Raw genomic sequence first — 13,436 nt, forward strand, 5'->3', positions numbered from 1 at the left:
ACTCCCCCCTGTATTTACAGTGTTTGATACACACCAAGAGCTACAGGAACACAAAACCAGAAATTATTTCATAAGGTGCCTGCAGGACTCCATCCAGAAAGTGCCTATGGGGTTGAACAACTTCTGTGAGCCAAAAATAGAAGTCAGAGCCTTCTCCTTTCCCTTTAGCCATCAGAAAATGAAAAAGGCTAAAGGGTGTCAGTGAATAAGAGAATAAGAGTGACTCAAGTTTCTATTTCTGGCAGGGCTTAAGGAGGTGCTGTCTTTAAGCAGACTTTTGCTATTTCTTTAATTCATTGAAGCTCCTTGTGTGCCAGGGGAGCCTGCAGAGGCAGATGGCTGGAGAAAAAGCCATTTCAGTTCCATTCTCCTTTAATCCAATAAGGAGGAAAGGCAGATTGAGTCAGATTCACTGAGCTCTGAGGGAGCCAGTGTTTTGCTAGCCTTAAGTTCCAGCCTTGACTTCTTGTTCTGTGGTTCATAAAACACGAACAATAAATCAGCACGTGACAGCATCTGCACCTGAGTTACACAAACCACAAAAGCTAGACGAGTCCTGTGAAGTATGGAGGAAGGAGAAATTTCTGCCTCAAGACTTCAAACCACCCAGTGCAATCTATTACAGTTTCAGTCTGGCCTTTGACTGCAGAAGGATGCAAACATGTTAAATAGAGTAACTAGACCAGCCCCTGTGCCACAGAAGAGTCAACTGAGAATTCAGATGCCATTATTCTGTCATTATGAGCATTCAAGTGCTGGAGTTACAACCAGTTTCCTTTTTTTTTTCTTTTTTTTTAGGATGATTCCTGTAATCTTCCATCTGTATATTTGTAATAGGCAGCCTGAAACAACCTCCTTGATTAAACACAATCACAACAGAAAACCAAGGCCTCCCTTGCTGCAAACCTTGGCAGGAAAGGTAAGAATAACAGTCCTGAGAGCCACTTGCTTCAACTAAAACAACACGTGCCGGCAACAAGCAATGGAGAGATGAAACTGGTGAGCACTTAACCTTAAAAAGAAAAATCTGTATGATAGGGGGATGCACAGAGATGGGCTTCTTAAGAGAGAAGCAAAACAGCAAGAGCTTAACTTGCAGCAGCTAATTCAGGAGGACAGTACAGAGCACAAACTAGAAAGATTAATGATAAGCCATAACTTCAAACCCAAAATGACTCCTCCTCATGCACTGAATTTCTTCAGCTTAGCACATCTTAGGCCACCCAAGAGACTACACAAGTCCTGCTACAAAAATGAGGGATTTGAACAAAATGTCAGCAAGTGCCGTATGCTTTCCTGGAAACAAGAATGAATGGGTCACACAGATAAATGCTGCACGTGCAGCTGGCTGAAGTGGAGCAGCTCCAGGAGGAAGCAGAGCACTGGAGCCACAAAGGAATTAAAACACGCAGTCCCTCTCACAAAACCACTGCTGAGTTTCATTCATTCACTGGTGAGAGAAACAGATGCAGAGAGCTTTTCTCTAACAGCAAGAGTGAGTCTCCTTGTTTTCTAGGTTTGAAATATGTGGACAAATGACTGACAACAAGGTGCAAGTCTTTCTGGGCTTAATGTACAGATTTTTGGCAAACTCAGCCTTCTCGTGTTTGTAAAATTTCTAAACTCTGCTGATGACTGTTACAGGAGGCCTAAGACCACAGGACCATATTTTCAGAAATAATGACCCCCAATCTCATCTTTGACACAGTTCCTGTCATTGTGACTCCTCCTGAACTCCATGGCACACAAAGAAGAGACACACAGCTACTGCTGCACAGAATAGAAGAGAGGCCAAAGGCAGGCAGCAGACAATTCCAAACACTTAAACATTTATTTGGCACTTCAATGTATATTTCTTAAACATAAAAACCAACATTCAACAGCTGCCAGCACAGCAGAGAAAGGCAACACAAGTGGGCATATAGGCAAACACTCCAGTAGCACGGCACGAAGGTGGAGGCCATGCCAAAGCCAGGACATCCTGTGGAATTCTCCACTAGCTCAGCCTGCTCCCAACACCAGGCCCTTGCTAGGTCTTCACATCCAGAAGAAAAGGACAGAAATCCCACAGCCAAAACACAGAATTCCAGTCCTGGAACAAATAGTGAGAATCTCCTGGTAGAGATGGTGATCTCTGAGTTTTTCCTCAGCATCCATGGAAGCTCTCTCCAGGTGTCTCCAGCTGCAGAGCTGAACTCCAAGTTCTCCCTGATCATCATATACTTCACCTGAGTTAAAGGCATGAGAACAACTCCTTTCTGAGAGGGTGTTTACGAGGGGCTTGATATGTTCGTTTCTTTTCCTTCTGCTCTCTCCATCTGCAGTTCTTACAGGAGGACAAACCTCGCAGGGAACTTTCCCCAGGAAGGTCACAGCAGGACACGCTCCGTGGTTGTCCCTTCCCAGCAGCACCGTGGTGGCCGTGCCACCCAGTGGCGAGTGCCTTGTCAGTGCAGGAGTGGAACTCGAACCAGCAGAGCAGCTGAGAATGGGTGAGTAAATCCGTGTTTCCACTCGGTTTTGCTGCTGGATTTCAGTGACCTATCCCCAAGTCTCTGTGTCTGTACAAACCATCTGCTCTCTTGCACGTATTTAGACACACAGAGATAGATCATAGAATATGATATTACACAGAGAATTTATGTATATGCCATTAAATTTTACAAATCAGACATACACACTAGTTTAATTTTTGCTTAAGGTTAAAATGGCATGTTTGAATGCCTGTTTTGAAGAAAATAGCCCCATCCCTCCAAAAAAAAAAGCTCTCTGTTATTTCAGATCCCCAGATCTCTCTGATTACTTCTTATGGCTTAGCTGGCTTTAGAGGAATTCAGAACTTCTTCTGCCTCCTGGTGTCTTCTGAAGAGAGAAGCCTTCTGAAACAAAGAGAGAGGCTCTTGCCCATAGGGAAGAGGTGGACCTGAGCATTCACACTTTGCAATACACTTGAATTTTGCAGGGTAATTAAAAAACCAGAGGTGCTTTCTTGTATTGAAACTTCCCTTTTTCAGCTGGGAGTTGAAGGCAAGTCCTGCAGTGTCTCCCAGGCCTGGCTGTGCCTCCTTTCAGGGCTGTGTTAGCTGGCAGAGATCAGGCACCTGTGGAGACACACACAGCAGTTGGGGAGGTCATGGAAAGCCACACCACGCCCACCCCGAGGTACAGCTCTCTATTTCACAGCATCCCATCATCTCTAAATTAGGGGGAGCCAGGGAAAGACCAGTGGTGTTGCTGGGACAGGTAAAGGAGCACCTTAACACTCCACTAATTTGGCTTTGAGATGTGATGAGCAACAACAGTACAAAACTCAGAATAAGTCTATGTTGCTCAGAAAGGAAGAAATTACTTATTTCCAGCCAGGGAATCAATGTGGGACAGGGATGGTGGTGTTCCTGGCCTTCCTCTCCTCTGCTCATTTCAGACTATTCATTCCAAAGGGGTACAGAGCAGCTGAGCTGCTCTACCTCAGCCAGAGTTGCACTAGAGGGGATGGAATAACCTCATCCAAGGCAAAAAAACCCACCAGGAACTCGCTAACAAACCCAAACCCCCACACCAAACAACTCTGAGGAACAAACACTGCTTTGAGAGCCCTGCTATGCCATCCTCCTTTGCTTGCTGTGAGAGCAGAGTGAACTCTCAAACCCCTGTGAGACAGAACAGCTGCGAACACAGGCACAAATGAGCAGCACATCAGCACATACAGACTGACAGCAGGGTTTAATACACAGAGTACAAGCTCATTTCCAGGAGAAAAGCATGTGACACTGCCATGCTGTGGCATTGGAGACTTTAGGAGGAAAAACAGAAGCAAATTAGTGGGATGCATCACAATCTTCAGTTTAGGCTTCCGTTTGAAGATCTGGTTAATTTTTTTACTATTCTAAGAAGTCGCTCATTTAATTACAGGTTTAATTTCTCTAAGTACTACTCCTGGCCCAACTGTCTTCCCTCCATGTTCTTAGTTTGAGGCACAAAATGCTTTAGTGCCAAAATAATTTTGACAATTTGAAGCCAAAGAGTCAAAGCAAGATTTTGAAACTCTTACTCAGGATCTTATCCTGTCTGGTCTCTAAAACCTCTAAGGATGGAGATTATTTAAATTCCATTTCCACTACCTGTGAGGAGACAGCCACACAACAGTGGATTGTAAGCTTCTGCATTTTACTGCAGAGAAATAACATTAATTAGGATGTAAAATATCATAGAAGACTGCCTGAAGCATGGGTTAATCAATTTGTAGTTTCACCAGTACTAACTTGGGACAAGTTAACTCCTTTTTTCCTATTCCATTTGGCCAATGCTTGTCCAACCTCCCCCCCCAACATTCTCAGTCATAGAATTAGACATTTAATCTGTGTTAAAGATGCCCTTGGGAGGCTCTTACCTTCATTCAGTTGAACTCTGATGACCTCATCAGGATTTTTTCTGCAAGTTCTTGGGCTGTTCCTAAACCAAAAATGACTTTTTGTCTGATTAGAAGAACGTAACGGTGAAATCAAACTTGGAGGCAGGAACTCAGGCAGCCACAGGCAAACATTAAAATGGCAGGATGTTGTAGGAGATAAATTGGCTTCAAGATGAATTTATGAGGTGGAGTCTAATGACCCTCAAGAGATGGCTGAGATTTTGCCAAAAACCTTTGAGTAGCAAGCTCTTTGGAAGGTACATTTTCCAATAAGAGCTTAAAAATCAGACAAGAAACTTTCACTAGGGACTGTCAGACATTCAGCTGAGCGTGCAGCTGCTCAGCATTAGCAAACATGAGGAATACTTTATAGGCTCTGGTAAAGTATCATGCTACAAACTGCTTCCACCAGTGCTGAGCACACATCAAAATCACCACAGGCACCAGAATCCACTGCTGCCTCTGAGCAGGGCATTTGTGAAAGCTGACAAAGTGATGATGAGAATACCCCCAGAACTTCCTGGGTGAAAGAAGCCAAGGTGCTGGGGAAGACAGAGACCTCAGGAATGGAAAAATATCTGGAAGTGTAGAACTGGCTCTCAGCAGGAGCTTTGGCAACTTCAGGAATTTGTTTCATAGGTCAGTAGAGCTTTAAGGTCGCAGTGTTTAGCTGCTGATCACTGGTTTGTTTAGACAGGGACTTCCACAGGCTTCATTATGTCCCCCATACCACTCAGTACAGACATTTTGCACACTCTGAGAATCAAATTCATTATCCTGACAGATGCAAAATTGGGTTCCATTACCTGCCTTTGAAAGAGAACCAATATTGCCCACTGCAGACAGCACATCTGGCTCCACGACCAAGGCAATACTCAAAGCAAGCTACACAGAGTCAACACGACACAGAGACAGACACATCCATGTGTGTGTGACACAGAGGGAGACACAAAAGCCAAAACTGACTTCATTAAATACACGTCTGAACACTTCCTCCTGGAACTACAGCTGTATGGATTCTAGGGTTCCAATTTAAAAAGGAGTATTTGCAGCTCAGGCTTCTTATACCAAAGAGCTGATCATGTTCCTTACAGATGAAAGACAAATATTCCAGTTTGCAAATTAGCAGGTCATCTTCTATCCATTTGAAGTACTATCAAATATATCTTAAAAGCCAAAATAATACAGAGGGGAAGCTATGACAATATAATTCCCCACCCTCATATAGGAACCTTGCTTTCAACACGAGAAATTTCATTAAGAACAAATTAGAAATGGAAACAGAGCCCAGAACCTTAAGTACTGTCTGGTAATCATTTTGTCTGAGTACATGGTCTGTAACAGCTTTTCTTTGCATCCACTTGGGACTCTGCTAATGAAACTGGAGCCTAAAAACATTCCTTTCTTTACTGAAAAGAAGTTTTTCTGTTTGCTCAGTCCAGGCATTCTGATCCCTACACCTCCACAAAAAACCTCTCCCATGTTTTTAGTCCCATCTACCGTACAGCTGCTGTGGAAACTCCTGAATGGAAAACAGTGAGCAAATAAGTGCAATGTAGAGCTGGACTGTTACTTCACCTGAAAGAAATGACAGGATTCACCCTGTTCCTGTGGCCACTCTGCCAATGGCCATGAATTTCCTAGAAGAGAGATGTAAAGGCAAAATCTAGAGGAGTAAAATTTACACATATTTCTGATGAACAGATGACTGCTTGTGTTATTTTGTCTTTCTTCATTGACTTCCCTCAGGTTAAGAAGTTCTCTTCTGGAGTATCTGTACCCATCTAATCCTTCCCCAGATGGTTTAATACAGCTGCACAGAGTTATAAAGGCATCACCATGTTGAGAGCAAAGCTATCAGAGGATATTGGCAATTGTTACTACTTAATATTTGCTGATTAAAACTTCCATGGCTTAGTTGACAAAATTAGACTGCCAAAACCAAAAAGAACAGAAACATCTTAGAATCAGAGACAACAAAACCTGCCAGAAGAGTTACAGACAGACGAGAGGAACATCCAAGCCAGCAAATAGTTACTGACAAAGCACTGTTTGCATGCGTGTTAGCAGGCACACAGAGCAAGTCTTGGCCTGGTAAGTGCTAAACAACCAACCTGTTGCTGCCCTTCACTTCATCCAGCTCCTTCTGCAGTCTGGCACTCTTCTCCTCCTCCTCCTGCAGCTTCCTCTTCACCACACGGAGCTCCTGCTGAGCTTCACACTTGATGTCATTGGCTACAACCACTGCAGTCTGCAGGTCAGCCTGGAAACGCCTCCACTCCTCTGTGTCCTCCTGCAAAGAGCAATCAGAACCCCAAACTGCTGTAAAAATGCACCCACTTGAGCTGAGCATTAGTTACTGATCTCTACTCCAGTGATCACAAGCAACCAGGATTTTCCCCACAATTTTAAAGGCGGTGCTGGGGTCCAACTGAGCACTTGCCTCTTTATATACCAAAATTATTGCCAAAGAAACTCATGCTAAGCTTTCCACTCCAGTCTTGCCAAGAAGTCCAAAGTGAAGAGAACGAAGACTTAAGGGGTGCAGAAAGAATTTCTGCTCTTGTTCTAGGAAAACACAATGCCACTATTGCAATAAAAGCTCAGCCTAGCTTTGTCTTGGAGCTTAAACCCTACCTTCATCTGCTTAGTCAGAGCTTTCAGCTGCCTCTCTGTATCTTGTTTTTGTTCTTCCAGCTTCATTGCTTTACCTATGAATGATAAAAAACATGAAAAGTTCATTAAACAGATAAGGGCAACAGTGAAAGTGAGAACGGGAGGGCAGAGCAGCTGATTTGGTTTTGTTTCTGGTAACACCACTACAATAGGCTAAACTGAATTAAGACACTGTCAATGATCAGGAATGGAACCAACAGTAGATCTGGTACTCAAACATCTCTAAAATAGGTCATTATTTTCAGGTATTAAACCAGACTGAAATTTAAACAATCCCCCGTGGATTCACTTGCTCAGCACACACATCCCGAGGGATCACTGATGTGAGGAACAGCCACTGGTTCCACCAGGTGGCAGCTCCCCATCCTCAGCAACTTCAGCTTCACTGCTCTTCCCAGTGCTCTCCTTAAAAACTCTCTAATAGAAATCCAGTAATCCCAATTTCTGGAACGGGTGATACTTCCTTCACTGAAGAATGAGGCTTGGAGAGTGTCTCTAATGTGCCATCTACAGCACTCTCTGCTAAAATAGTATTTCTATGCACAAACAGAAGGGAATATCCAAAACTGGAATATAATAAATATATTATTATTATATAATAAACTCCTCCTCCCTGTGGCAGCCCTAACTGAGCCCCCCAAATAAGCTCACTTCAATCCTTTTTTCCAGCTCCACCTACTTTCCAGGTCACTGATGAGCTGGTTATTGTGGAGTTTTATAGCACGATGTTGTTCCACCTGGTCTTCCAACTCAAAAATGGTCTCCTTCAGGTTTTTGATATCTGCTTCATTCTCTGATGTCTTCTCCTGCAGCTTCTGGCTGGTTCTGCTCAGTTGCTCAGCCTGTCGGTCACACATCTCCTTCAGCTGACCATACTCATTCTCAGCCTGGGAAGGAAGAAAAAAGCTCCAAGTTTGTCCTTATTTCTTAGGAGATCTCACTCATTAGAGACTTTACTGGGCACCTTGTGGATTTAAGCATTGTGTACACCCAGTTTTCAATGAAAATGAGAGTCTCAGGAAGCAGAGATGAGAGATGAATGTCAGTTTTCTTTCCTGGCAATAAAGATAATACAAGATGCTGCAAAGGAAATGAAATTTTCTGTATGATGACCACAATTCCAAACCAATCTCTGCAGTTAATGAAGGGAGAGGAATTACATTCCCGGAAATCTCCACTTCTATTTCTGTAGAACATCATGAAAGTGGTATCACTGCCTTAGGGCCAGGCTGGTGATCAGTTCATCCACATTAACAATTTGCTGCTTTTACCACGTGCATTTTCAATGGACTGTGAAAACACACATAGCAGAGCCAGCTACTGCAGATAAGTGTATTTCTGAATATGGGACATCTGGAATTACTGAAGGGGGAATCTGCTGCACTTCAGTTTGTTGGCTCAGCCCACTGATCAATGCTTCCAGGTTTGGGGGAGCTCTCTGACTAGGAACAAGTTATGGAAAAGGTGCAGGCTGCCAATTCAGTGAGCAGCACTGGCACAGCCTCACTGCAGGGCAGCCTTACAGAAGCCTGTGGTCTTGTTTGGGTGTCACAAATAGCCAATGATTCAAAACAGCTTAATTCGAGGGAAGGGAAGAGTAAAAAGAGGGAAATCTGTGGTTTCCAAACCAAGCAATAAAAAGTTTGGTACAGAGTCTGAGCACTCAGCAGTTTTTCATTTATTCTTCATGACCTGCAGCTCCAGAAAGCACTTGGGAAAAGTGGAGGAAAGCTTCCTCTACTAACTCCATTTGCTGTGGTCACCTCTTTTAGCTGAAAGGACATCTGGATTTTCTAAATCACTCAAACCATGGAGGTGCTTTTTGGCAATGCTCTCTTCCTCTGCAGCCAATTTTATCATTCTTCTCATGCTCCCTTCCCCATACAGGAAAGGCTGCACACTCTCACTCCTTCTGCAGCACTGGGACATAATCACTGCTTGTGCTTTATTAACACTTGCTGAATGATGGCTCATGCTGCAGCTCCTCTGAACAGCCAGGATCACACACAAAACAGGGACACTAACTTGCTTAATTAACCTTGTTTGGAGCAAAACTATGAACTCACTAATGACGTAAATTGCTCTAAAAATATTTTTTAATGTTACTTTACCTATACCAAAACAGAGCATTTCTTTCTTTTGTAAAAATATTTGTTTTATGAAAATTATCTCACCTGGAGCTTGACTGTGCTGTGACTTGTTGCTGCCCCTATCAGCTTCCCTGAGCATTAATTCATGTCCTTGTGTTCTCATGACCAATGACACCTATACTTCACTGCTAATTAATTGTGATTCATTATGCAGAATTTAATATTCACAGCTAACTATTTATGCCCTTCTCTTCATGTGATTAGCAAGTGATTTACACTATTTGTTCACACCACATCAAAGTGCTTTTTTATTGATCTGCTCTTTGCTCCAATTCTGACAGACACAATTCTATTTACTGAAAGAGTAAATTCTACAGAAGGCATTAGGAAAAAATAGGGATGAATTTATAAATACAGATATGCCAATAGTTATTTCTCAGAAAATATGGGCAGAGCAGCAGAAACTGAGACAATATCATATAATCCCAGCTTCTACTAAGAGCTAATCATACAATTCAAATCCTGGAAACTCACTATCAGTGGCTCAATAACAATGTAAAGACCAACCTATTTGTGAAAGGACAGAAACAACCACTTTATTTTAGAGCTGTTACTGTTTTACCTTAGACAGCAGCCCCTGAATGTGCTTCAGTTCACTGTTTGCCTTCAGCAGCTCTTGTTTCAGCTCAGTGCAAGAGGCTTCTAACTGGGCCTTTTCTGCATGGGCTACTTTGAGCATCTCCTGCACCTCAGAGTTGTCAGAGGTGCAGCCCATCACGTTCATTTCTGCAGCCTTTTGTTTCTCATTCTCCAGCTGAGTTTTGAGAGAGCCATTCTCAATTTTCAGACCTTCCAAGGCAATTTTACAGTCCTCCAGACTTTTTGTCACTGTGCTGTTGCTCTGCTGTTCCACTTCTAGAAGTTTAAGCAGCTTCTCATTTTCTTCTCTCAGGCTTTTTATCACCTGCTGGGCATCCTGATGCTCCCTTTCTAAGCTTCGCAGGCTGCTGGTTAACTGTTGCTGAATGTTGAGCAATTTCTCTCTTTCAAATTGTGCTTTTTCAAGAACTTCTGCACATTTCTGTTCCAGTTCTAGGACCTTCTCCTCTTGAGCTTCATTCTTGGATCGCTCTTGGAGGAGAGTCATGAGCTTCTCATTTTCCTGGCTCAGCTGCTCGGCTCTATCTCTGTGCTGACGGAAGGAAGTCTCCAGGAGAGCTTTCTCTTCCACCAGCTTCTCATTTTCTGTTGTCAGCTCCTGCACCATTTGCTGCTGATCCGACAGCTCCTGCAAAGTGGCCTGCAGCTCTTCTGCTGTGCTGTGGTGATTCTCCTCCATCTTTTGTATTCTCTCTGTGAGAGATGCCACAGAGAGGTCGCTAATATTGTTTGGAGAACTTCCTGCAGTGGAGCACTTGGAGCCTTTGAAGTGGTTGCTGCTGGCAGATGCTGGCCTGGAAGGCACATCTGCGATGTGCTCGAAGTCGGACGCGTCGGGTGACAGGGAGGCCTTGGTGACATCGCTGCTGGAGGAGCCGGAGTTGCGCAGGGCAGCCCCGTTCACGTGCTGCCTGTGCTCCTCTGCCTCACCCCTCGACACGCTCTTGGATGGGCTTCCAAAACTCGACTCTTGGGTGGTCGGGGTTGGGAGGCTGCTATCGCCTCCACTGCTTGTGGTTGTGTCTGAGAGAGGGGAGTTCTCCAGATAAAGCAATTTCTCTTTCAAAGCACGGTTTTCTTCTCCCAGGCTAGCAAGCTCTTTTTGGAAAGTCCTGTTTTTCTCCTGAAGGGTTCTTATCAATGGATCTATGTCAACAGGTGATACTGTTTCTAAATTTTGGTTGGAAGCCCCCACTCCTTCAGCGTTGAGTGACCCTTTCTCTTTGCATTTCTTCAACTCACAACGAAGTTTGGTAATTTCCGAATCTTTCGTCTTTGCTTCTGCCAGGAGCTCTTTAACCTGAGATTCCAGAACAGCCTTGTCACCAGTTTCACTCTCTTGCTTGGACTTGCTGGTGGGACGCACATGTTTGGTAGGAGTTGGTGCACCAGAAGAGGTGGGGCTGGGCTGTGTTTTCCTGGTGTTGGCCTGGCCACGCAGCACAGCTCTCTCCCTGGACACGGATGAGGACAACTCCCGGGGCGCTGGGATCCCCGTGCGCTTCGCAGCCGAAACTGCTCCTTGAGGAACAGGGGATGAAGCAAACCTGAGTTAGTGCATGAAGAAAACAAGTTTCACAACAACAATGCTGGAGCCTAGAGCAGTCCTGGGGAAAAAAAAAAACCACCTGAGTGTTTGAATAGGTTTAGTCATGACTGACTGTGTGGATTCATGTTTCACAGGCTTGGATTATTCTGCATTTCTTCCTTTCCCATCCCCTGCAAAGCAACACAGCCTGGTAAACTTTTTCCCAGTGTGGTAATATAATATGTAAATGCTGCAATACAACCCCCTATTAATTATATTGATGTAAAGATATAAGGATATTAATTATTTGAACATAAAAGTTCTTCACATTACTTTGTAAAATGCTGTATATAATCTTAATAATTTCTGAGGAACTGTTCAGTAACTTAAGATAAAAATGTATTTTTATCACACAAAACTATTTGCATTATACTCTATTTAAACAGATCATCACAAAAGAAGGACTGAAACATTTATGCTGAGCACAGATTCAGTGAAATATAAAACTCTTCTGGCACTTCCAACACTAAGACAATTGTGCTGCCGCAGCTTCTTGCGGAGATGGAGGAGAGATTTTCCATGTTCTAAATTCCCATCCTCTTATGGAAGAAGAGCAAAAGGAGCTTAGAGAGTTGATGCTGTTCTGTTCAGTTGTTGGATGGGTTTTTTCCCCACCAACCAACAATGCACAGCATTATGTGACTACAAGGGAAATGAAGTTTATGAGTTGTTGATTTTCATCTTTCAAAGCTCTCTTGAAATACAGGACCCCAGGCACTGAAGAAACAATAAGAGCCATCTGAACCATGGGAGTTGTAACAAGCTGCTAAAGAAAAGAAGCTGGTTCAAAGGGCAGGTATGACATGGCACTGTAACTGAAAACACAGCGAACTTAAGAAAATCCTCCTGAAAATCCAGGACCTTATTCAAAAGGAAAAACCCAAAAGTACAGGACCATAAAGTGTGGGGATAGGGCACAATGAGGAGATGTTGTCCAATGTAGCCACATAAACAGGATGCAAGAGCGAGTTATGCAAACAGAAAGGGCTAGTGAGCCAGTGTTTGCAATAAAAACAACTTCCAGAAGGACTCTGGGGGGAAATCCTGGAACGAATTCCATCTCCCCACATTCGGGAGGCTCTTTGCTGACACACATGTGCAGCATCCACAGAAAATCAAACAGGGTTAAGAGCAAAGGGGGGCAGGCTCCCTGCCTTACACAGCAGCCTCACCACCCTCCTACAGCCTTCTCCTTGCCACAGCAGAGCAGGGCACAGAAGGGTTAACATTACCACCACCCCGTTTGCTCAGCATCTCTTTTGAAGAATGCACTGGGTTTATAAAGCCCACACAAACAGGAGCCCCTCCTCTGCCCCCCAAACACACACACTCTGCAGCAGCACAATAAACACCCCGAGACAAAGAGCAGCTGAAGAAAAGCCCCCTGAAGCCGGCGCAGCGCTGGCAGGAGAGCACAGAGAGCCTCTGTCATGGTAGGGGCACGGTGAGGCCAGAGACAAAGGCTCCAGTGTTTTTGGGAAGAGATACAGGGACAGCCAGGCCCACACAGCTTCATTCAGTCACCTACAGCTGGAGGGGACAGCACAGCTCCGGGATCCCCGGTGGAAAGACCACGAAAGCGGAGGTGGGAATTCTCCTTGTCTGAGCCCAGGCCCTGGCTCATGGATCATCCCACTCCCAACCCAACCACCAGGACCTGGCACTGGTAAAACCAACCTGGAATGACTCAGCACACGAGCAAAGCTCGTGATGTCCATGCAGCCAACACCAGGAGATGAAGGACAGGAGAAAAACTGAAAGGACCGTGATGTGATGTGACTTCTAGCAGAGAAATCCCAGCTCAGCACAGCCCCTCCCTGCTCAGAGAGAGGCCCAGGTGAACCCCAGGTGGAAAAGCACTTGAATGCATCCTGACCATTGAGAAGGATGAGTGTCCAGCATACAGAAGCAGTTTTCACACAAGCTGCAACTATACTACAGTTTTAAGATGTAAAAGCCACATCACAAATGATCAGAGATGTTCTTGAATGGAGCCTAAGGGGTGATTTAA

At 44.3% G+C, this 13,436-nt stretch overlaps 1 protein-coding gene across 5 annotated transcripts in view; it reads right to left on the bottom strand.

Moving 5' to 3' along the window:
• Window positions 1–13,436, bottom strand: part of SPECC1 (sperm antigen with calponin homology and coiled-coil domains 1) — an 87,489-nt gene that overhangs the window by 25,376 nt on the left and 48,677 nt on the right. For 3 of the 5 annotated variants that reach the window (XM_038157762.1, XM_038157761.1, XM_038157763.1), the window contains 4 exons: window positions 9,800–11,358; window positions 7,767–7,974; window positions 7,049–7,122; window positions 6,526–6,704 (listed from right to left, as the gene is read on the bottom strand). In XM_038157762.1, coding sequence (XP_038013690.1) covers window positions 6,526–6,704; window positions 7,049–7,122; window positions 7,767–7,974; window positions 9,800–11,358 — 2,020 coding nt within the window. Of the gene's footprint in view, window positions 1–1,807; window positions 3,102–4,390; window positions 4,453–6,525; window positions 6,705–7,048; window positions 7,123–7,766; window positions 7,975–9,799; window positions 11,359–13,436 lie in introns of those variants that run through there. The other 2 variants (XM_038157764.1, XM_038157765.1) reach the window with 2 other exon arrangements.

The sequence above is a fragment of the Motacilla alba genome, chromosome 19 (assembly GCF_015832195.1).
Source record: "Motacilla alba alba isolate MOTALB_02 chromosome 19, Motacilla_alba_V1.0_pri, whole genome shotgun sequence".
In the NCBI taxonomy this organism is placed as follows: domain Eukaryota; kingdom Metazoa; phylum Chordata; class Aves; order Passeriformes; family Motacillidae; genus Motacilla; species Motacilla alba.